At 37.3% G+C, this 25,086-nt stretch overlaps 1 protein-coding gene across 1 annotated transcript in view; it reads right to left on the bottom strand.

Annotated features, from left to right (window-relative positions):
- Positions 1-25,086, bottom strand: part of si:ch211-196i2.1 (collagen alpha-1(II) chain) — a 65,603-nt gene that overhangs the window by 14,670 nt on the left and 25,847 nt on the right. The window contains exons 5-32 of the mRNA XM_067424322.1: positions 24,905-25,036; positions 24,655-24,735; positions 15,074-15,679; positions 12,555-12,599; positions 11,090-11,209; positions 9,714-9,752; positions 9,576-9,629; positions 8,865-8,918; positions 6,066-6,173; positions 5,819-5,872; positions 5,641-5,694; positions 5,366-5,410; positions 5,117-5,170; positions 4,952-4,996; positions 4,143-4,196; positions 4,018-4,062; positions 3,888-3,941; positions 3,672-3,716; positions 3,423-3,476; positions 3,218-3,262; positions 3,083-3,136; positions 2,884-2,991; positions 2,716-2,769; positions 2,553-2,606; positions 1,470-1,514; positions 1,308-1,361; positions 836-880; positions 267-320 (exon numbers count right to left, since the gene is read on the bottom strand). Of these exons, the coding sequence (XP_067280423.1) occupies positions 267-320; positions 836-880; positions 1,308-1,361; positions 1,470-1,514; positions 2,553-2,606; positions 2,716-2,769; positions 2,884-2,991; positions 3,083-3,136; positions 3,218-3,262; positions 3,423-3,476; positions 3,672-3,716; positions 3,888-3,941; positions 4,018-4,062; positions 4,143-4,196; positions 4,952-4,996; positions 5,117-5,170; positions 5,366-5,410; positions 5,641-5,694; positions 5,819-5,872; positions 6,066-6,173; positions 8,865-8,918; positions 9,576-9,629; positions 9,714-9,752; positions 11,090-11,209; positions 12,555-12,599; positions 15,074-15,679; positions 24,655-24,735; positions 24,905-25,036 (2,256 nt within the window). The remainder of the gene's footprint in view (positions 1-266; positions 321-835; positions 881-1,307; positions 1,362-1,469; positions 1,515-2,552; positions 2,607-2,715; positions 2,770-2,883; positions 2,992-3,082; positions 3,137-3,217; positions 3,263-3,422; positions 3,477-3,671; positions 3,717-3,887; positions 3,942-4,017; positions 4,063-4,142; positions 4,197-4,951; positions 4,997-5,116; positions 5,171-5,365; positions 5,411-5,640; positions 5,695-5,818; positions 5,873-6,065; positions 6,174-8,864; positions 8,919-9,575; positions 9,630-9,713; positions 9,753-11,089; positions 11,210-12,554; positions 12,600-15,073; positions 15,680-24,654; positions 24,736-24,904; positions 25,037-25,086) is intronic.

Below are 25,086 nucleotides of genomic sequence, written 5' to 3' on the forward strand. Positions count from 1 at the left end.
CACAGAATAACAAATTCAATACTATGGAAAATAATATGTAATATGGATTCAGTTTATTATGTTTTTCTAAATGTACTGTAGGTAATACAATTGGCTAATCAGATAGGAGCCAAGCAATGGAATTTTTATTTTATATTACTGACATTTTGTCATCCTTCATGTGCTTACAAATAAGCTATTTAACTTCAGGCACAGCCGACTAGAAAACTTTGAAGTGATTTAAAAGACGTGTGTGGTAATGACAGGGCATAAAGAAGAAAACTTACCATAGATCCTGGGGGTCCATCCTGGCCAAGCTCTCCAGGAATACCTTGCAATCCCTGAGGTTTGAGAAACCAACCAAAAACTTAAAAGCCTGTGTGTTCATGTGCGTACCAGTGTTTTCTGCTACTAGAAACTTCTCGCCTACTGCATTTTACTGGAGTCATTTATAGCTGGTAGGGTGCAAATTAAACTTTGACAAGCTGCACATAACACTGGTGCCCACTAAATTCCTGGAAAGGCTATCTTTGTTTGAATAACCTCTTTATGATTCATAAAAAGCATAGCCCATCCTCTATAAAATGTGATCATTTTTTATTTGAATAGCACCGGGAGCTCAGTCTGTTGGATTCACGACAACAGTCTGCATTATAGAGCTCCATTCACTGCCAAAAACATGTCATTAATGGTAAATAAAGTCTGTTAGAGGTGATCAGTATGAAAGCTTAGCAGAGATAACTAAATAAACTGTTTCTGCACAGTAGCTAAAGACATTAATGACTTCATAAAAACCAATATAGAATTTTAAATCATTTGTAGTTGGGATATTAAATGTAAAGAGTTCTGAACCCACCATCATTCCTTTATTTCCTGCATTACCCAAAATGCCTTGCAGTCCCTGGAGCACAAGAAAGAACAATGAGAATCAATTTGAACTTTTTACAGTCTCAACATGTAACATAAAAAATAATCAGTTGAAGTACCTGTTCATACTTACTATTTAGTTATTGTAAGACAATACACATTTGTATTTATTATAATACTATATTCTACTACTAAATCCTAGTAAGAATTTTGAAAAAGTTATTTGAAATGTCATCTGAAAACCACATGACATTGTGTGTTTTAAGTTAATTTAAGGGTTAGAAATATAAGTTCAATGATTCAAAAAGTAGAATTAAGACCAGAATAAAATTGGAACCCATAATGAAATGGATTTCATGTTTTCTTAAAGTAGCCTTCTAGCTTATATTTTTTATAGATGTAAAGATGCATAAACGGTGTCTTTTTACAGTTATCATGGTATTAGAATATAGAATGGGAACCTGTGTACCAGGCTTTCCTTCAGCTCCAACAGGTCCAGGTGGGCCAGGTAAACCCTGCAATAAACACCATCAACACTGACATCATCAACATTCTAAACAGAAGATTAATAATGGAGAGCTAAGGATTTCCACTACTCTCAGCTTTTGTATAAGAACACTTACAGGAAGTCCAGGCATGCCGGTGTGACCCCTCTGCCCCGTTCGTCCCTGAAAATGTATTGAAACTTCATTAAAAACAATATCAAACAGCTCAACTAGAAAATGTTTTTCATATTTTTAATACCTTAAAGCTTATGACCATAATAAACTACCTTTCAAATGGGGTCAGTAGGATTCTTATGCTAACTGCATTTATTTGATACAAAAAATACAGTAAAAACTGCCATATGACTTTCATATTAAAATAACAGTTTTCTATTTTGATAAATAAAATGTATTTATTCCTATAACAATTCATTCATTACTCCAGTGTCACATGATCCTTCAGAAATCATTCTGATCATACTGATTTGCTGCTCAAGAAGCATTTCTTAAAGGTCCCGTTTTTCATGTGTTTTTGAAGCTTTTATTGTGTTTACAGTGTGCAATATAACACACTCATGTTTCATGTTTCGCGTGTAAAAAAACACAGTATTTTACTTATCTGAATACCGCTGTTTTCTCTGTCCTAAAAACGGCCTGATGATTTCCTTGTTCTATGAAGTCCCTCCTTCAGAAATACGTAACGAGTTATGATTTTGCCAGCTGTTCCCGTGTTGTGATTCGACAGCAGCTTAGCGCACGTTGCCCGTAAGGTCACGCCTCTTACCATAACAGGGAGATGCACGCGCTCAATGTGCGCTCTTCTCCACGTGGGAGAGCAACAAGACCACGTCCCCTTTTTTTGCATATTCTTGTGGGCGGAGGGTTAGTCAATAAACTGTTCTAGTGAAGTCATTACAGCAGGAAGTGCAGGGGTGTAGTACAAACCGGCCGTTTGCTGTAGGCTTTGAAAGGGAACTTCTGTTAAATAAAATATCTCGCTTGGCATTGAACTTTGAGCTTTATAATTTTACAGGTATTATTTATGCTCTAACAGCAACATTACACACTAACTAAAGTTTGAAAGATGGAATCGCGAAGAACAGGACCTTTAATATTATCATCATCGCTGCTGAACAATAGTATACAATTATTTAAAAGAAATCTTACTGACCTCAAGCTTACATGGCAGTGTATATGATAATATACCATAAATTGTATTACCTTTAGGCCTCTAGGACCAGCCTTTCCAGAAAGGCCTTCGAGACCTCTGCTCCCCTTCAGTAAAATGGACATTTCACATCAGAAATGGAGAATATTACACTAAAGGAGTTTATAATTTGATACACTGTAAATCTTAATGCCTATAGTACAGAGAAACTCTGACCTTTGGCCCCTCCTTGCCCACTTTGCCTTGCGGACCAACCTCTCCAACCTCTCCCTGTGTGTTTGTGTGGAAATTGTGTTATAAAAATTAAGACTAACCATGGACAGGCAAACAAACTAAAAACAAATGTGTTTGCTAGTAGTGAAGAAATATTATTATAACTTATACCTGAATACCCAATAGTCCTGGCAGACCTCTGATGCCTGGGAAGCCAGGAAAGCCCATCGGTCCCTGCTCACCTTGAATTCCCTGAAACCCTGGGACTCCTCTAGCACCCTGGGAGGAAAATAAAAATTTCAACAAGTGACATCTGTTATCATGAGGGTAATTTTTTGTTTATTTATTAATATTTAATGGTTTACTTTACTTTGTTTCCTTTAGGTCCAAAGTCTCCATGGTCTCCATCATGTCCTCTGTTACCCTTTAAAAGAGAGAAAAGCTATTAGAGCCAAAATAAAAACTCAGGTTAAGACAGGTTAACATAGAGATGGCATGAGCTTACTTTGATGCCAGTAAAACCTTTTGGACCTTGTGTTCCTAACACACCCTAAAAGGAAGAAAACATAAGACTCAGAATGTCTTTAATTAACCAGTACATGTAAGAAACAGGAAATTACCTTGGTTACATTTGAACGACACAATTACAAAAAATACATTGGGAAATATTTTATGTATGTATTTTTGTATATGGGATGATTGGTTTTTACCATTAATCCTTCAAATCCTGGCTCCCCTCTTAGGCCCATTGGCCCTGCCGGTCCCTGTAAATGAACAGTGAATGCATTTATAATGTCACAATTTTGTTTCAAAAACATGAGATTTTTTTTTTTGAATGGTAGTGGATGTGTTCAGATTAAATGTCTTGGTAGAACATTTAACAGCATGAAGGCATAATCATTACTGGATCAATGTAATTTAAAGAAAGATATTTCACTCTGTGAGAAAAGAATGCGTACAGGCTCTCCTTTAGGACCAGGTAAACCCTCCTGGCCTGACAGCCCCTATTGGAGAAACATATGAATGCAATAATATGGATCATGTTCAACAAATATATTGTTTGATAGAGCTTGTCACGGGCTAGTCCCTAAGTGTGCATATATTAGCATGCAGATACCTCTATACAACAAAATAAACCTCCAAGACCACTCTCAGTATTTATAGAAGACATTCACCTGTGGACCCCTGGGTCCTGGAGGCCCGATCTGTCCCTCTAATCCCTGGGGCCCCTAATAAATGACATATATGTTATATAGAGGCCATTTATCAGCAACATTACGCTGTCCTGAATAATAAATAGCATACCTGTGGCCCCAGAAGACCAACAGCTCCTGGAGGCCCAGGCTCCCCCTATAAAATAAAACAGAAATGGTTAGTATGTCATGGATTGACAAATGAGTGGAACAGTATAAAACAGCCAAAACACTTACACGCGACCCATTAGGCCCCTGGGCACCAACCACACCTGTCCAACCAGAAGCGCCCTGCAAACATTTAAATAAACTGAGATTGAAAGAAAATGGACAAATCATACATGAAAAGTAAGATGAAATACAGTGTAATGACAACAAAATTAATTTATTTTAAACCTGAAGCAAATACACCGATCAGGCATTAAAACCTAATATTGTGTTGGTCCCCCTTTTGTTGCCAAAACAGTCCTGACCCATCAAGTCCTTACTCCACTAGATCCCTGTAAGTGTGCTATGGCTAGAACCAAGATGTTAGCAGCAGATCCTTTAAGTCCTTTAAGTTGCGAGGTGGGGTCTCCATGGATCGGACTTGTCTGTTCACCACATCCCAGATGCTTGATTGGATCTGGGGAATTTGAGTCCATGTCAAAACATCAAACTCATATTGTGCTCCTCAAACTATTCCTGAACCATTTTTGCTTTGAGGCAGGGCGCATTATCCTGCTGATAGAGACCACAGCCACCAGGGAATACCGTTTCCATGAAAGGGTGTTAATAGTCTACAACAATGCTTAGGTAGGTGGTATGTGTCAAAATAACATCCACATGGATGGCAGGAGACAAGGTTTCGCTCCCCTCGTGCATCAATGAGCTTTGGCTTTGAGGACAAAATGCTCACTTGCTGCCCAATATGTGCACCCACTAACAGGTGCCGTGATAAAGAGATAATCAGCGTTATTCACTTGCCTGATCGGTGTAATGCAGTGGTGATTTAGTCAATATATACTGAGTCATACTGATAGTTTGTGATATTCTGTATTACTTACAGGTGCACCTGGAAGGCCTGGTGGTCCATCTATCCCATCATCCCCCTGTAAATGGTGACAATAACAGATAACTATTAACTAGATGTCAACTTTGTGCATTTTTGCTTATGCATTTGATAAACAAATGTTGAGCATTTAGTGCATTATAATTTTGTCTTCACTTACATCTGGCCCTAGATGCCCTTCAGGGCCCTCCAACCCTCTCATGCCTTGTGGACCCTGAAGAAAAAATTAAATACAATCAGGCAAGATGTTGAAAAGTAATCTTAGGTTAATAGTGTTATTATAACTATGTACATTTAAATGTAAATTTACATTTAAACAAAGCAAGATGTAATTAAATAATAAATCTTGTTTATTTTGTTCATTCATAGCTACAATGAATGATGTTGCAGTCATAGTTAAATGACTTACAGGAGGACCGACAGGACCAGGAGAGCCAGGTGCTCCTTTTGAGCCCTGTAAATGTGAAACACAGGTAAAATATTTCATAAAAACTTAAAATTTCCAAGCAGTTTTCCCAGAATGATGCAACTGTAGATTATACAATATTCATTTATAACAATATATAAAATAAAGTACCTATTAAATGTGCCTGGCCACTAGATGGCAATATATACAAACAATGCACCATATAAAATAGGGTGATGTCATTTATTTTATAGACTATTGTATTAATGATTGCTTACTTTCTCACCGGCTTTTCCCATATCTCCACATAGACCCTCTGGTCCAATAATGCCCTGCAAAAAATGTATGCGTTTGTTCTAAGGTAAATAAAAGTGCTGTGTTCAAGGGTACAAATAATAGTTCACTATGGGATTTGAACATACAACATTTTAGTTACCCCCTTCACTTTTGTCTCACCTCCTCTCCTTTCTCTCCAGGTGAGCCTGATTCACCTTTGTAGCCTAGAGGACCCTGTGTTGTAGAATTTAAAACAGAGATTTAAAATGGCTGTGTCAATCAGAAAACATCACACTTTTCACAACAATTAAAAACACTTAAAGGTCAGGATACAGAAATATATTGCATTATTCTACCAAAATGAAGCAATCTGGAGTGTTACAAGAGTCAACTATGTATGGTTTAATGTGTAACGTGGTTTCTTGACCTTTGGTCCTGGAATCCCTGGAGACCCCTGAGGCCCATCCTGTCCGTTTTCCCCATCCTTTCCAAAGATTCCTGCTCTTCCAACCACACCTTTTGGTCCATGGTCACCCTGCAGCATATCACAGATTATAATAATCATTATAAGGGAGAAAAAAAATAATGTGAATCATAATAGCATGAACTAATTCTGTTAACTGTAAACTGTGGCTATATTATGTAATGTCTAAAAGGTTCAGTGTTGTTTGCTTTGGTTGGTCTACAGATCAAATTTACTCTTGGAGAATGTATGGATGGTTGGTTTTCTGACGTACAGTTAAATTACATTTAATACATATATCTGAATGTTGAAGGGATTTAAAAGTAATTCAAAACCACAGAATATAATTTTTCACAGCTAGAGGTCGCTTTATCAATGCAAAGGGGGTAATGTGCAAGAATCGTATATATTGTGCCTTTAAAGTGATGGTTTCTTGTTAATATGAACACAGTTGATAATGTCTTGTGAATACAAATAGGCTTAAAATCAGGTATAAAAGTCAAGATATCTGACCTGTGCATTAGACCGTGCAATGTAAATACAGCCAAAGAAAGCTGGGATTATTTTTCTGACCTTAGTTGATGTTTTTATTAATATGACATTTTATGAAGCAGGAACACCACCTAGAGGCATCCATCAGATCCAAGCTTTTAAAGTGATAGATACAAGGGAATTGTAGCATTACTGAAAATGAGCTGAAAAACTCTGCCTGTGTCTGTCTGCCTGTGACTGTCTGTCTGTCTGTCTGTCCGTCCGTGTCCGTCTGTCTGTGTCTGTCTAATTCCACACGCATCCCACAACGTTTTCGGTCTCACATCAATACACAATTACATAAAATAATAAAACACAATACAATGAACACCACTTGATACAAAAACAAAATAAGTAAATACACAAACAACTGCAGTGCACTGATTTCGTCCTTTCTACTTTTCAAAGCCATGAGGCCTACTAAGACCCCTAATTCTGATTTATTAATTTTACTGATGAGCAACAGATTTGCGTAACCTGTCCATTCCAGCATATGCTGCTTCTGTTTGATGGCTAAAGTTGATATTTTAGGATCAGACGTAATTTTACCTGTCAGGGACAGTATTTTTTTCAGATACAAATCATGAAAACTTGGCTCAAGCATTTGGCCCACAGACTTAGAACAAATAAATAGCAGTCTAGCTAGTCAAGCATTGAGTTGAACAGAGAGACAGCTATACAATGCATGTTCCATACTGTAAGACATGGTGTATTATAAAAAACTTTTTGTGTAAAATATAAGCGAATTCGCACCACTACACTACTCTATCCATCTAACACTGATGCATACTGAAATCATCTACAATCCCTAATAAAGACAACAGCACAGTATCATCTGAGAACTGCAATATATGCATTTACAATATTTGTTTTACAATTGTCTATATAAAGAGTAAAAAGGAAAGGTGAGCTCACACAACCCTGAGATGCTCCTGAATAAGGCTGTGTTTACACAGCAAGCAAGATCCAATCTTTTGACCAAATCCAATTTTTGGCCCGATTGTTTACATTCACTTTAGACACGACTATCAGATATCTGTGTTTACATTAGATCCCGACGAAAATTATTGTAGGTGATCACTTTACTATGCACTCTCTGGTATTAAATGGCCGTGCTATTAAAATTATTTATATACTTCAGGTCAGGGGAACATGATTTTTATTATTATTATTATAATTATATTTTTATTAATCTGAATTAATCTGTGAATAATTATTTCACGGGAGAGTGAGAGAGAGAGAGTGAGAGAGTAAAAAAGTGAGAGTGAGAGTGAGACAGAGACAGAGACAGAGAGAGAGACAGAGAGAGAGAGACAGAGAGAGAGAGAGAGAGAGAGAGAGAGAGATTTAATTAGGTTTAATTACAGCAAAGTTATCACCTCATTGCTGAGAAATATAATGTAGCTTTCAGTAGTGAAGCGGTTTTATTAAAAAAAACTCAAGGGGCAGAGGTTGAAAACCTCAATAAAAAATAAGATGTGAAGATGTGAATAATAAAAAAAGCTGTGAACAAGCACATACAGGCACGCCTGCTTCATAATACAACACTAAAAATCTGGAAGTGGCTCTGATCGGATGTGGAAAAAAAAACTGATCTCATGCGGATGTTTGTGTTTACACGCGCGCAAAAAAGCTCTTCTATGAATAGTACCAATGAATCAGCTAAGGATTAACTTCCATTTGAATAATTATTGCCAATAGAAGCTCTGGTTGTATCATATTAAATGCAGAGGTAAAGTCCAAAAAGAGGGGCCGAGCTATAGTTTAGGCTTATTCAGATCTATCTATCCATCCATCTACTTCCTATAGCGGTGCACTCTACTTCATTAAATGCTAACAGAAGCTCAGTTCCGCAGTAATTTATGCAAAGGCTTGTGGAAGCACAAATGTGACGTGTCAGTCACAAACCGCAATGGGTAATGCAGATACAAGGGCCTTTGTTTACATCTGTGGTTAAATCTCAGTAATGATTGGGTGGGGTAGTGTGTGTAATAACTCCCACAGAGTTCAATAAAAAGGCAGCTAATTAATTGCCACTAATTTGAGGTGACATGATGTCTTGCTCTGACAAAAAAAGAAGCAAATATTAGTCTATTTACAAATACAGCTCTCTTGACACACTTTCTTATTACGAATACAATAACATCATAATTAAAGACAACAACATTTTAGTGTACAAATGGTTTACAATTAGTAGGTTAATAGTTTTACGATAGCAGCAGGTAGCCTTACCATGTCTCCCATACGTCCTGGACGTCCCCGTTCACCTGGCTCCCCAGGTGGCCCCTTATAGAGGAGAGAAAGAGAGGATTAAAACACTTATTTTATCACAATTTATGCCTCATACATATTCACAAACATACAACACAAAAATAAACATAGAAATAAAAATAATAACCAATTAAATATTCAAGAACAACTGACCCTCGAAAACCACACACAATACATCTTTAAAACACAAAATATCACACAAAAAATGTTTCATTATTCACAAGTTTGAAATAAGCAAATTTGATTTTGAGCCTTCCACCTACTGATTTTCTAAACATAATTTCCACTTCAGTGGTCCCAATTTGTTCCCCTTTATTCCTTCTCATTTTCCATATTGATAACTTTGCTGTTCCCAACAAATAATTTAACAAACATGTCATCCTTCTCATTGAATACCTGTACATAACACCCCCAATAAATATGAGAGAGAGAGAGAGAGAGAGAGAGAGAGAGAGAGAGAGAGAGAGAGAGAGAGAGAGAGAGAGAGAGAGAGAGAGAGAGAGAGAGAGAGAGAGAGAGAGAGAGAGAGAGAGAGAGAGAGAGAGAGAGAGAGATTTAGCGGAGCAGGTGTTGTCATCTGAGATCAGGAAGTTCTGAACTACATAACAGGTGTCACTAAGCCTCATCAAAGTCTCATTAAAGCAGATGGTTCAACACACAGAGGTGCCTCACCTGCAGCCCAGCTTTTCCCATTTCTCCTTCCGGACCAGGCGGACCTTGGACTCTCTACAAGCTCACAGGAAATAGAACAGTGTCAGGATATTCCATGTTCAGAAACATAAATCACGCAAAGATGTGCTGTATACTTACAGGCCAGCCTGCAAGGAGAAGCTGGAAGAACGATGTTTGCTAGAGGAGAGAGAGTCCGAGAAAAATATTTCATTTATTTGACATCACATGACTATCCATTTTCATCACATCATCAATAATCACAGCATTATCTGATACTCTGTAAAGCTAAACCTACAGAACCTCAAGAGCTCTGGTTATCATAAGCAGTGGCGTGCACAAGCATCTGCCCCTTTGAAAGTGAAAGTGCCCAAGTGAACATGATTTAACATTTCTAACGGTGGTGATTTAATCAACACACCCACAACATGAAAATGAAAACCTCCGCCTATGTTCAGTGTGACCTTTCCAACATGATTATGTAATGCCTGGTGCGTTGCAGACCAGCACAAGACAAACAATTGTAGTTAAAAAGTATATGTATATATATATACAGAAAAGGACCAATCGCTTCACTAGATAAGACCCTATTCCTCAGCTGGGGTGGTGCAGAGCCCTTTGAAGCACTTCAAAGCCCTTTGAAACTGCATTGATTTGTTATAATGGAAAAAAATCCTGAAATGTTTTACTCAAAAAAGTAATTTCTTTTCCACTGAAGAAAGCAAGACGTGAACATCTTGGATGGCATTGGGGTGAGTAAATTATCAGTTATATTTTTAACTATATTTTTATAAATATTTTTGTATTTATATATCTTTTAATAAATGCAAAAGCCATAACCAGGCTATTCTGGTCTTACTAAAGCTTTAATGATCCATTCTCATCCAACCAGACTCCAGACTTAAAAGCTGCCCTGTAAACCACAAAGGCGTTCACAAAGGCAGCATCTTGCACACAGGACATGGATACCAAAATAAGCTAGGTCACATGCTGTTTTTAATTAGACCACGCTTGACAGGGGTTTCGGTTATCACAAAGGAGATGCGTTTGGAGATACAGAGATGGAAACTGACATGAAGGGTGAGACTGATTGATTGTGTTCAGGTGACCTTGTTCTGGGCTTGAGCAAAGGGGTTATCCCTCCTGCTTTTCCTTTCAGTTACAGGAACAACTTATGACCTCATGTGGCAGTAAGAGAAGAAAAAGCCCTTGCACTCAGCTGGACTGCTGGATGTACAGTGCGGGATGGTTCAAAGGCTGTAAGAAACAAATACCCCATTACAGCGACAAGAGAGAATTCCTTCCTCTTTCGCTCTCTTTCTCTGAGGGCATCTTTATTCAATCATGGCTGTGGTGTTCCTCTGAGCTATTACACAAGATACAGCTGTGCTCTGACAGCCACTTTAAAGGGATGAGGAATGAAGACAGGGAGACCACAGAGAGGGACAGAACATTCAGTCAGGAAAACCTGTAAAAAAAAAAAAAATAATAAAAAAAAAGAAGAGGAGAAAACTCACCTGAAATGCAGCCCATTCCTCAGGTGTGTTTCTCCACAGGTAGAAGGTGGGCAGCCCCGGAGGCCCAGGAGGTCCTGGGAATCCACGGCGACCTGTACGGCCCTTAAGCCCAATGGCACCCTAGAAAACATCACAAAATTAAGGACTACATCACCAAAAAACGTAAAATCTCAAACCTGATGAATCTCAAATGTTGGGATGAAAACCAATAGTCACACATCTGCATTGTATAAACAGGCCAATAGCACTTATTGTAAAACAGCACTGTACATAATAGATCAGGGCTGTGTTCCTAAAAATCATTGTGAGCTAGGCTGATCGTAGAGACCATTGGTGGCAATTTAGGTTTACAGTGCCTTTGGGAAACACACTCAAGATCAGTTTAGACACCACCAAACAACTGATAAATGATTACATTTGTCTCTCAAGTTTTATAATTACATTTTCTTTTACAGATGTAAATACCAGTGCCTGCAATTACACTACTGTTCAAAAGTTTACGGTCAATAATATTTTTTATTTGGAAATAAATTAATAATTTTATTCAGGGAGGATGCATTAAGCATATCAATAATAACAGTAAAGACACATAATGTATATAAAAGTTTTCCATTTCCTTAAAACATTCTATTTATCAAGAATCCTGTAAAAATATTGATTATGATGTCCACAAAAATATTACACAAATATTTTCAACATTGATAATAAGAAATGCTACTTCAGCAGCAAATCAGCATATTAAAATGATTTGAAGGATCATGTGACACTAAAGACTAGAGTCATGTCTGCTGGAAATTAAGCTTTGCCATCAAAGGAATGTATAAAATACATTCAAACTGTTATAAATACTTCACAGTATTACTGCTTTTTTATTGTATTTGCAGTAATATAACTGAAAATTCAGACATGATGTGCATAAATGACTTCTTATAGAACCCAAACTATGAATGGTAGTGCACATAGTGTTAAAGTTTTAGATAAACATATGTTTATGGTTTTGCATAAACAAAATGGTGCAATATAACCCTCTTTGCCATGGTCATGCCACTTGAAATTTCTTGTGCATGTTTACGGCATAAAGACTGCAAATATTACAATGATTTCATCACCGTTGATTCGATTTTGGATGCGAAATTGATTAACATTCTGTCAATAGGAGATTTTTAAACTTTAAATGTTACATAAAAAGTTTAATAGAATAAGAATGAAAGAATGAAATTAAACTGTGATTTTAAAGAAATACTGTGCATTTGGCATTTGGACTTCTGTATGGAAACTGAACATAAGAGAGTAGACTTTTGAAGTGACAAAGGTCATAAAAGGACACAAGTGGTCAGCCGGTCATGACCACAGGCATGTGAACTTTCCATGAACTTTAGTGGTGAAGCACTCTAACCTCAGCTTGCCTTCATTCATCCAGAGAGATTGACTAATTTCTCATTAGTAAACACACAGATTATCATACCTTATCACCTTTGGCTCCTGGATAGCCAACACTCCCAGGACATCCCTAGAAGGAAGAAATAAATAAACAAACCTTGAATAAACAAAGCCACAGAGTGTGAACAAAATAAAACATGTGTCTTTCATTTTTAACAGCAAGCAAGCTCGTTTAAATGAAAAAAAAAGAGAAAAAAAGTTTATAGCTAGTAGAAAGAAGTAAATAAGCAATTGCAAACAATTTTTTCTAGTTTTCTTGTTCTGAACAAACAAAACATTCAGAGTTCAGAGGTCAAACAAGCTAATAAAATCTATTAACTTAGTGGTACTCTTACCAGGGTAATCAAAGCACATTGTTAAACGTAAAGCTAACTTTTTAACCATTACAAAGCCCAATCTAAAAGCTAACTTCCTGCAAGGTTACATTTTTGAAAAAAATGTCATTCACATAGAGTACAACATTTTATCACTGAACATAACTAAACAGTTTATGACAAGCTTTTGTTATCCGAGCAATAAAAACAATTGTTCTTGGGTCAAACAAATAAATAATTGTGGTGTGTTGTTACTGTACAACTATTTATGCACTTTTATAGTATTTATAAAAATGTGGAATTAGCTTTTTCATTTTTATACAGTGTGTATTTTTAGTTTAATTATTATTTTTATTTCCGTTTTAGTCATTTTAGTTTTTTTAGTTCTGTCATCATTTACTCAACCTCAAGTTCTTCCAAACCTGTAAGAATGTCTATGTTCTGCTGAACATAAAGGAAAATATTTTAAAGAACGTTTGAAACCAAACAGCTGTAACAAAAAAAGAGATATGTATACAGGTTTGGAAAAACTTGACAGAATTTTCATTTGCGTGTAAACCCATCTCTTCAATATTTTTAGTTGACAATAACAACACTACATTGCAGTACAATATTTTAGAAGTAAAGGGCTTTAACTCCCGAGAACTATCAGGTCATTATTTAGCATATGGCTAAAAGCTTAACCCGTACCAAGTCAAGTATGATAGCAATAGAGGTGAAACAGAGGGGGTATTAATTACTGCATCTCTACTGCATTTTGCTCCCAGGCAGTGAAGTGTCCTCTTAATGCTTTCAGCCAACTGGTATAAATCAACCCTTAATAAACTAATGGAGGCCTTTTACAGTGCCTGTGCCACTGGAGCTCAGCCAAAAGCTTCCAGATGGCACCATGTCTGGGTTTACTTCTGTTAGGCCGGGTCACTTGTAAAGCCAGGTGAATGTTGCATTTTTGATTTAGCCATGCAGATGGGTTGTTCTTGTTCCTCCTACAGCCAATTATAGAGATCCAGATGAATCTAAGGCAGCCATTGAGAATAGCTGAATTATACAATATATAACATCAAAAGTCTTTCATTTTCCCCTCTTGTGTTTTCTGCATCAGATCTGGTTCTCTGGCTTTTGCAGATTGTAGCAGACCTTTCCTATTCTATTTATTGTGTAAAAAGCTGCACATGCCTCGTCTGATGTATCTGCTACAGCAATTGATTTCAGCTGTTGTGTCCATTTCCTTTTTACACAGACTGGTTTTGCATAATTCTTTAATGTAAACAGAATGTGACCAACCATTTCTACAAGATACACAGATCAGGCATGCGGTGAAGTGAATAACATTGATTATCTCTTCATCACGGCACCTGTTAGTGGGTGGGATATATTAGGTAGCAAGTGAACATTTTGTCCTCAAAGTTGATGTGTTAAAAGCGGGAAAAATGGGCAAGCTTAAGGAATTTAGTGAATTTGACAAGGGCTAAATTGTGATGGCATCTCCAAAACTGCAGCTCTTGTGGGGTGTTCCAAGTGTGCAGTGGTCAGTATCTATCAAAAGTGTTTCAAGAAAGTAACAGTGGTGAACTGGCGACAGGGTCAAGCGTGGCCATGGCTCATTGATGCACGTGGGGTGCTAAGGCTGGGCCCTTGTGGTCCGTTCAGACAGACGAGCTACTTTAGCTCAGATTACTCAAAAAGTTAATGCTGGCTCTGATAGAAAGGTGTCAGAATACACAGTGTATTGCAGTTTGTTGTGTATGGGGCTGCATAGCCGCAGACCAGTCTGCATGCTGATCCCTATCCACCGCCGAAAGCACCAACAGTGAGCATCAGAACTGGACCACGGAGCAATGGAAGAAGGTGGCCTGGTCTGATGAAACATGTTTTCTTTTACATCACGTCGATGGCCGGGTGCGGGTCTGACGCTTACCTAGGGAATACATGGCACCAAGATGCACTATGGGAACAAGGCAAGCCAGCAGTGGCAGTGTGATGTTTTGGGTAATGTACTGCTGGGAAACCTTGGGTCCTGCCATCCATGTGGATGTTACTTTGACACATACCACCTACCTAAGCATTGTTCCAGACCCTATCAGACCCTTTAATTGAAACCCTGGTGGCTGTGGATTTTAAAAATATATATTTCTAATAAGCTTAATAACTTATAATAATTTTATTTAACTTAGCAAAAACATATGTAATAGTTTACAACAACAACACTGATAATGAAATTTATACTCACAGGCTCACCCCGGGGCCCCACTGGCCCCATGGGCCCCCGTTGGATGCGATACATATTCCCATCAGAGCCACACACAAGATCTCCATCCCTGCCTGCAAGTATAACTGGAGTCCTGGATGTTGTTCTTTCACTGCCTTTTGAGATACCCTCCCAAGAAGTTGTGCTAACAGGAGCCTGTGTGGTGGCCCCCAGATCCTCGTTTAACAAGTTGGATTCTCGATCCTCAGGACTGGAGCTGGTTTTTAGGTGGATTTCTCCACTAGCTACAGTACTAACTGTAGGTTTCTCGGGTTCCTGATCATCCAAGTTGATAATTGTGGTATCCACTGGTTTCTTTGTTGAAGGTTTGCCAGGTTTGTGCTTGTCAGTGGTAACGTTTTCATCTAGATGTTTAGATGTGGATTCTGGTTTTCCGTCACGACTTCCTGTAGTGTCAGTTGTGAAGGTTTTGGAAGGTTTACCACCATTTTTAGACAAGATGTTTTGGTCCACAAGGTCTGTATCCTCATCCACCTCAAACACATCACCTCGTCCCACAAGGACAGGACGTTTGGATCCAGTAGGCAGAGTACCATCACCACGTATAATCCCACGTCTACGGAGACCCTATCAAACAAAAATTGTGTGTAAGCTATTATTAAATTGCATCTGGGAGCTATATTTTCAGTATAACATGATTGATGTAGATATAATCATTTCTTCATGTATTTCTTCATAATTTCTAATTTACCGTGAGAATGTTTATGCGATTTGATTAAAGCTGTAATCTCCATTTTAACAAATGGTTGTGAAGTTGCTGCTGTTAACAGATGTTCAGGTAAATACGAGTGTGCAATAATTCCAGGAAGATAAACAACAATCATGTAAACTATTAAGCATCTTGTAGCAATCAGCAATTATCTACTGAGATCTGACATCATGTGAAGATCAGATGTGCGTTACATGCAAGGCTCACACATCTGTGCCAATCCAACAAGGCATCCTTCCATGTCTACATCACACTGGTAGTTAAAATAAGTGAGAGTGACACAAAACACCCACATACACAACATTCAATCATGCCAGTGAGACACACTCACACAATTTTGAGACAAAGTCAATAAGATTTGGAGAAATATATTTTTTTAAATAAAAAAACAAAAAAACAACAAAGAATGACAGTCTGGATTTCATATGATCTGACGTGGTTCGGAATGATGAGAAGGGAAATGAAAAACAGCTTCTCTCAGCGATAAAATACCCACATCACTGTGTCAAAGGAAGGGGATTGTTGCTGTATATCAAAATGACATCATACAAAATTGAAACATGTGTCCCTTTAAAGTTAAAGTCTAGGCCAAGTGTTTTAGAAACGTGATTTTCGTAGGACAATATGACTGCTTCGGTTGTCTTGAAGGCATCTGCGTGTTTTACAAAAAGAAAACTCAAAAAGAGAGCTGGAGACATGGTGGGTATTTTTCATTTGATAAAAAAAATACATAAAAAATAACAGTAATATTGTGAAATATTATCAATAGAAATATCAGAAATCATTCTAATATGCTGATTTATTATCCATTTTTAAAAACTAATACTTTTATTCAGCAAGGATGTTAAATATATTTATATTGTTATAAAAGATTTCTATTTCGATTGAATGCTGTACTTTTTAGCTTTTTATTCATCAATGAATCCTGCAGTATTGCAGGTTCCAAAAAAATCTATTAACCGTTTCCAACATTAATAATAACTGAGTATCAAATCAACATATTAAAATGATTTCTGGAGGATCATGTGACACTGAAGACTGGAGTAATGTCTGATGAAAATGTAGCTTTTTGCATCACATAAATAAATTATATTTGAAAGAATATTAAAATAGAAAACCATTTATTATAGATTGTAGTAATATTTCACAATATTGCTGTTTTTTTCTGGTTTTCTGGTATTTTTGGTCAAATAAATTTAGGCCTGATGAGCATCATCTCTTTAAAAAAAAAATTAAAACATGAATATTTCCAACCTTTTGACTGGTATAAAGATTTGAATATGTCTAAATGACATCCGACTGCATCCTGTAAAGGTGAGACGGAAGAGCCTTTATATGAGGAGTATGTGGGTAAAAATCAGACCCTCTGGTCTAATACTATGACTAACAATGGCTCTTTCTGTGGCCACAGCCTGATAAACCGACACTTGATCTCCACCTGGCTACGAAGGGCTGTCGTCCAGCTTATCTTCCTGCTGTTGGCCTGATATCCCTCTAATAGCCTGCCAAAGAGGGTCTGAATACTGACTCACATTAAGTACCCAGTCACCCAGAAAAGAGAAACCTCCACTCCAGCTCTAGCTATAATACCATTTGGCCACTAGGGGGCTTTCTGTGAGTAGGTCTAGGACCACCATGGAAACATACTTGTAACCTCACTGATGCCATGTTTTGTCCTTAGTTAGTAAATCAGAGATCTTTTTTATTTTTTTCTCTTGCACAAAGTTTGGAAATAGATGCTGAATTTGATCACTGAAAAAAAGTCAATAAGTGATTTTTTTCCTTGTGGGCAATAAAACAATGAGGGAATCAAGCCATATCTAGGGACCAGAAAAACAGAGACACCTAGCAACCATATAGCAACAACCCAGATTGTGATGGTGACTTTTACACAAGAAACCCCAGTACTGTTCCTGACATGTGTTGGAAATACAGAAGCTGTGACAAGATTAGGCAATGATCTGTCTATAGGAGTAAAGCTATTGTGACATAATGCTCACTTCAAGAATGAATGTTCCCAGAGCTGTCGCGGTGATGTGCACATGATGTACAACCCTGCTGCTATTTAAGGTCTGTTACAAAAAACCTTCCCGACTGAACAGTTTAGACGGATCAGTGAAAAGGGCCAGATGACAAGTCTGTGGAGAGGTTAAGAGTTCTCCTAAAAAAAAAAAAAGATATGCTTTTAGGCTTCACAGACATTACTTACATACACCTCTACATGCCAGATAACCACCACTAGTGCTAAATGCAAGCATATGGGCAAAACAGTTTGGAAAAACCTAAAGAAACTTGCCTATTATCAAACTTCAGTTCTGAAAGGTACAAATTTGCATCTAATGCCTTGGTCTACAAAAAAGGGTCTAGTACATACAGTCACGCACACACATATGTCAGCACAAAAGGAGACTTGAAAGAGGGCGACTATCTGTAAATCTATCACGGAGACACAGGTATTTATGGGCAATGTCAAACCAGCCGTATCTTGCATATTGACTGATTTAACTACAGCGTTCCATAAAATGTTTCCCATTAAGCAATGTCCTACATTGAAACATTTAATAAGTAGAAAAGATGGTTAAATTAAGTAAGAAAACACCAATTAAATCCGCAGAAATAACTTAATTCATTCTCAGTCTCATCCATTGTTATATTGGTCATGTCATAAAACTGTTGCCACAGCTGTTGTTTTCCTGCAACCGAAAGTTTATAAATACAATGTCAGGCTGGAAATTCAATTTAGCACTATGCATAATAATAATAATAATAAAAATAAAAATCACATAAAGAACAGTGGCTATGATACAGTATGCTAAAATAAGCAGCACAATCCCCCCCCGCCCAATATTGTAAAATACTGCAAATCCAATAAATGTCAATTTTAGTCAAAATCTGCACCGTAACACTGGACATGAACTCAGCGTTCATGGGTTGAACGAGCTCAGTGAAAACTATTTCACTCATATAAACCGAAACCACTGTAACCTCTCACATCTGCAGCCAAACCACTGTCAGCCTTCGGGAGAGATGGACTAACACTTGATTACACGCATATGTCTAATTTTTCAACACAGATATTTATACACATAAAAACCACGAAAAAAAAAAATCAATCAAAGTGGAGCTTCATAAAGTGTTGGATTAGCTCACACCACCGAAACCACGCGTCAGGACAGGAATAGTTAATGCATGATTTGTAAGAACAATTTTCCCAAACAAACACATTTCGGAAAGGTTTCCAGAATGAAGCCATACCTTTGGAATTTGATTCCTCTGACCTTGCGCTCCAAATCTCATTAAATCCAACAGAAACCATCCTAGCAAACACATCCAGATCCTCATGGTGGCACATGCACATTCACTCACACATACATCACCAACAACAAAAATGCAGTGAAACTCACTCAGTAAGACTAGTCAAATATGTGCAAAACATGCACACCCACAAACTCCTAATCCACCCACATACACGCAGATTACATGCAGACACACACATCATATCATAATCACAATGAGACACCTGTTTGCCTTTGTGGCCTCAAGGTAAATTGAGCGGGTGTATGTGCAAGTGTGCGCTCTCGTCTTTGTGAGTGGTAAAGGAACTACTGTCCAGGTACAAGTACTTACATGCTTGCTCAGGTGGATTAGAATTAACTCAAAGAAACAATATCAGTTTATTCAATAACTTTCTGCTAGGGACAAATGGACCAATGGGAAATTCATACACTATCCACATGCAGAGACATTTTGGCATCATCTGACAAAATGAACCATTCGCAGATATTCTTGACAGCTTGTTGATATCCTGCAGATGTGAATTATGTGAAAAAGCAACTATCAGTGCTCTGAATCAAAGAGAAGACACTAAATCAAAGTGGAGGCTATCCACACTCTTCACCCACAAAGCAGAAACCAATGTGAACTCTTCATGGAGACAATCCACAGAGATCTGTCACAAGAGTCCTTCACAGCAGATAATTGCTTCCAGAAAATTCCAGTCAGTTCTGGATTTGTAGGACCTGATGAGTTTTGACAAGTCAGTCTGTCTGTCCGTCCGTCCGTACATCCATCTTCGGTGTCTATCTACCTCATCTACCCCAACCAACCATCCATCTACCCCATTGACCCCATCCATCCACCCATCCACCCATCCATCCATCCATCTGTTGTCAATGTGTGCTTTTTTTAAAAACAATATATATATTTTATACTCTACCATCTGACTGTCACAGCAGAAATGTATCTCCTATTGTCCAATTTTGGTTAGCTCATAAAGTGTAGCCTTAGTTTCTTGCTCTTAAAGTTGCCAGTGAGTGTATATCTACATTTATCATATTTATGTCTATCGTTTTCCAGAGGGTGCATTTGTCGGCTGCATACAACATCAAAAGTCATAAAGAAATTACAACAATGTACACTTCACTAGGAATAAGGGATTACTCTTCTGAAATGACATCCTTTGTCATAAATGTGTTGACATGTGGCCAACAAATGTGACCTCCAAAGGAAGCCTTCGAAATTAAACATCTATTGTTAGGTTTATTTTTGCATTTCCTATGTTCCTGCTTTTCATCACGATTACTCATTGATTTATTATTTTGTATTTGTGCCACATTTTCCTTCTTAGTCAAACTGTGTATCTAAAGTCCTCCATTTTAATTGTTCTTTGTCCGTTCTCATTAGTAATATTGTGGTTTGTTTCATCTACTGCCTTTTCTCTTGTTTCTCTTGTGTTTTGTTTTTGATTTATTGTATTAAAGATAGATCCTGCCTCAACTCATCCTTGCTGCCTGCAACCCATGCTGACACATTTAACTATCTATCAATCCAGCATATCTATCCATCCTTCTAGAAAGAAAGAAAGAATGAATGAGAAAGCTTAATATTTAGGCATGATAAAGTCACTTTGCATTAACATGTAATTTATTTTGGGTTTGGGGGTGGACGGTACTAAATTACCCTCTCAGAACTGATAATTACAGCCTGTGGAGCTGAGGTCTGTGACTGCCCGGGGAGTGTTGCAGTGAGGAGAGCAGGCGTGATATAGATGCCTGCACAATGACATATAATTATGTTTTCAGTAAACCATCATACACACCAAAAAGGGAAAAAAATGCCTTAACTTACGTAACAGTTTGCACAGAGGGAATAGATTTAGGCATGATAAATGGAATTCTCAATAGCGATCTTGAACACAAACCATGACTGCACCTGTAAAAACTTTTTAGAACTTAAATAAAATAAACTGTACATCTCTTGGATGAAAAAGTTAGTTTAATTCTATTTTTTAAAACCAAATTTGTATCAGGCTTTATCAACAGTTACATGAGACAATCAATTCATAAATATACACCGATCAGGTAATATTACGACCATTATGACTAATATTGTTTTGGTCCCCATTTTGCCGCCAAAACAGTCCTGACCCGTTGAGGCATGGACTCCACTAGGTCCCCGAAGGTGTGCTGTGGTATCTGGCACCAAGATGTTATCAACAGATCCTTTAAGTCCTGTTGTGAGGTGGTGCCGCCTCCATAGATTGAACTTGTTTGTTTGTTCAGCACTTCCCGCAGATGCTCGATTGGATTGAGATCTGGGGAATTTGGAGGCCAAGTCAACACATCAAACAACACATTGTTGTGTTCCTCAAAACACACAGGGTCAGTGCTAATGCAGCCCCATATGCAACAAATTGCGATGCACTGACACCTTTCTATCAGAACCAGCATTAACTTATTGAGCAATTTGGACTACAGTAGCTCATCTGTTAGATCAGACCTCACGGGCCAGCCTTCGCTCCCCACGTGCATCAATGAGCCTTGGCCACTCACTATTTTGCCCTTGTCGATCTCGCTCAAATCCTTATGCGTGCTCATTTTTCCTGCTTCTAACACATCAACTTTGACGACAAAATGTTCACTTGCTGCCTAATACATCCCATTAGTGAAATCCTCTGTACACTATAATGATCTAATTTTATCTAATCAGACATGTCTGAATGCGTCAGGTCGTTGTTGATGTAGCATCTACTGTAACCTGCTGAGAGGGATTTTTTAATATTGACACATGGAAATGGTATGCACTGCAAAATACATAAAGAAAAGAGACAAGAAAACAACTTATTGCTTCAATTACTACTAAGATGACAGACGTGTTCATAGGCTTGTAACTCTTAAATAGATTTTTTTTTTTAAATCCAAGGTTGCACTGCAACTGATCTGTGAGCTCACTTTACCTCAGTATGTGCAGCAGGTTGCACGTGTAAACACCTCTGTAGAGTGATCAAAAAGTGAGGCAAGAGGCTTTGGAAGGACAAAAAAAGGAACCTACAACAGCTTTCAAAAGTTTGGGGTCAGAAAGAATTATTCATGTTTTTGCAAGAAGTCTCTTATAACAAGGCTGCTTTATTTATTGTCAAAAATAATTAATGGATACTACTTTTTCCCTACACTCTTGACTATCTGTAATGCATCCTTGCTGAATAAAAAGTATTAATTTCTATAAAAAATTAACAAAAAACCTTTCTGAGCCCAAATCTCCACATTGAGAAATAAATCAGTAAAACAAAGACAATTAAATGTCAAGTCACTATGATTTTGTTTCACTATGAACAAATTAGCCTTTTGTTCAAATCCATGCTTGCTCAAGAACCATTAATATTAACCCTTTGGGCAGAGAATGACAGATGACAGAATGGACAAAATGCCCTCAACCTTACTTTCAACCTTTCCCCTGATATCAGGAAGAAGAGGTGAGTAAATTAGCAGCTCCGGTTCTTTGTAAGCAAAGTTACACAACACATTTTTATAGTGTTTTGTTTAAGGATAGTTGGCATTGTTTCATGCATGTCCACCCTTTTATTCATGAACAAACAAACTACCTTTAAACACAGATCACAGACGGAGCGAGTTCAAAAGGCATGTCTGGAGATCAAGACATGCCTTTGGATGTTGAATCCTTTACAACCTGTCTGAGTAATTCTGACACTAGAGGAGTACACCATCTAACTCAAACCTATTTTAGTGCAGAGCCAATCAATTACAGGCTTGGGCCAATCCCTGCCAAACAAAACCCCACAGAAAGAACAAGTCTATTTCTAAACACACTAACACCACTTTTAAACATACTGCCCCTCTAGACTTAGCAGAATGAATATATATATATATATATATATATATATATATATATATATATATATATATATATATATATATATATATATATATATATATATATATATATATATATATATATATATATATATATATATATATCTCTTAATTGGTCATCTGACCCAAAAATATGCATACATGCACATATCCAACTTCACATTCATGACTTTATCCTCAAAGCTGTGACATTGTAAATGAGTGACAAGCTAATTTAGCGATTACCTTTGTCCCCTGACCTTCAGTTGGGTTAAAGAGATCAAAGAAAACCATACGTTTCCCATTAATCCATCCAGGAAACTAGCAGACCAAAAATGGCGGAGGCATCAAAGCAAAACACCACAACAAAAAGTTCACAGTCAAGAGGTTACGCCACAAGAGAGACTGAAACTAGAGAAATAAAACAGGTTATTTAAAGAAAATCTGGTATTCTTTAGTCTTTGAAATCTTCTACTTTTTTGACATGACATAATGGAGTCCATGTGATTGATTGAGGCACTATAGATGTTTTAAACAGGCTATGCTACAGTCTACAGTCTATGCTACCGAAAGAAACATTTGGTTTTAAATCAGAGGAAATATGAGTCCATAGATATTTATATCTCCAGTTTCTAAACTTAATTCAAAGCCCACTATGGCCATGAACCCACAGCTCACAGCAGCCAAACACACACTGACTGACTAGACTGCAACTCAACTACACCACACACCATCTTTATTTGGCTTAAGAGAAGATAGAGGAGATTTGGGAATCTGTTTGGGTTTATAATGTGATAACAGGTTCACAGTCTGTTTGAAGACTGTCATTTGTTTTCATCAGGAAGGGTTTTTTTTTTTTTTGTACACGTATAAAAATCACTGACAGGAGAATAAATTAAACATTAAATTACTTTCAGGCTGACAGGAGAGGTGTGTAAATACAAATACAGCTTCTTAAAAGGTATAAGATATTATTACGGGTAATATAAACTGACAGTTCACATGCAATGCTTTAGGCTACAATTTCAAGCACTATAGTAAGTAAATGTAGTTAATCAATATTACTCAGTACTTATTTAAGTAAGTACAATGTAACTACGTCCCCTTAAAGTAACGTAACTATCAACTCTTGCCGACATGTGTATACTGTTTAAATTACAAGAATATGATGTGGCCAAAGCAGATAGGACTGAACATTTCCTTAATAAAACTGCAGGAGAATACCAATATCATTTTATAGCACTTTTTAGGTGTTTGATCTTTGCTAGATAATTTAATGGCTGGTTTAGACAGATACAAGTTACTTCACCCAAAAATCTGTCATCAAAATGCATTCATACTGTTCCAAAGCCGTTTTTCTTTCTTTCATGGAACACACAAGGCGGCACACTGCAGAATGTCCAAAGTGTTCTCGTTCATAATGGGAACTGAGGCTCTCAGAATAGTTGAGTTCTCAGAATAAGCAAAAAGCAACAAAAATGCAGCATAAAAGTGGTTTATATGACTTGTTCACTATATTCCTATTCCTAAATAGTGTTCTGAAGCTGTATTACAACAGACTACACACAAAAGCATAGAATATGAGTGTGACAATCCTCTTTTTTGTGGTATAGAAAAATAAATAAATAAATTTACTACATATACAGAAAAGATGAACAGTGAAAAATAACAGTATTGATACTTACAGTCAGTCTTGCACGAATAGAGTTATTTTCCTTTGCTGACACTAACAAATCTTCCAGGTCATTTGAGGACAGCAAAATGTCCTAATTAGAGAATAAGAAAAGATAGACAGAAAAGATGAATATTGAAATAAAAAAAAAGAAATGCATTGCAATGGCACACAATTACAAATATTTAAGTATTTTTTGGCACAAATTCATCTGTCACTTGGTAGAAACTAGCCTGATTCCCTGTACAGTATTGCTCGCTCACCTCTTCAGTGTCTATGTGAGGAGAGCGAGGTGGTTTGTGTCCAGTTCGGCCACACTGAGGTTGGAAAACAGCACACTGATCTTGAGCTGCATCTGGTTCTCCCATCAGAAATGCCACCTGCATCAGGTCACCCTGAAGAGACAAGGTGAGTGAAAAAATTACACCTATACAAAATCATACGG

This window comes from Pseudorasbora parva, chromosome 18, assembly GCF_024679245.1.
Source record: "Pseudorasbora parva isolate DD20220531a chromosome 18, ASM2467924v1, whole genome shotgun sequence".
Lineage (NCBI taxonomy): Eukaryota > Metazoa > Chordata > Actinopteri > Cypriniformes > Gobionidae > Pseudorasbora > Pseudorasbora parva.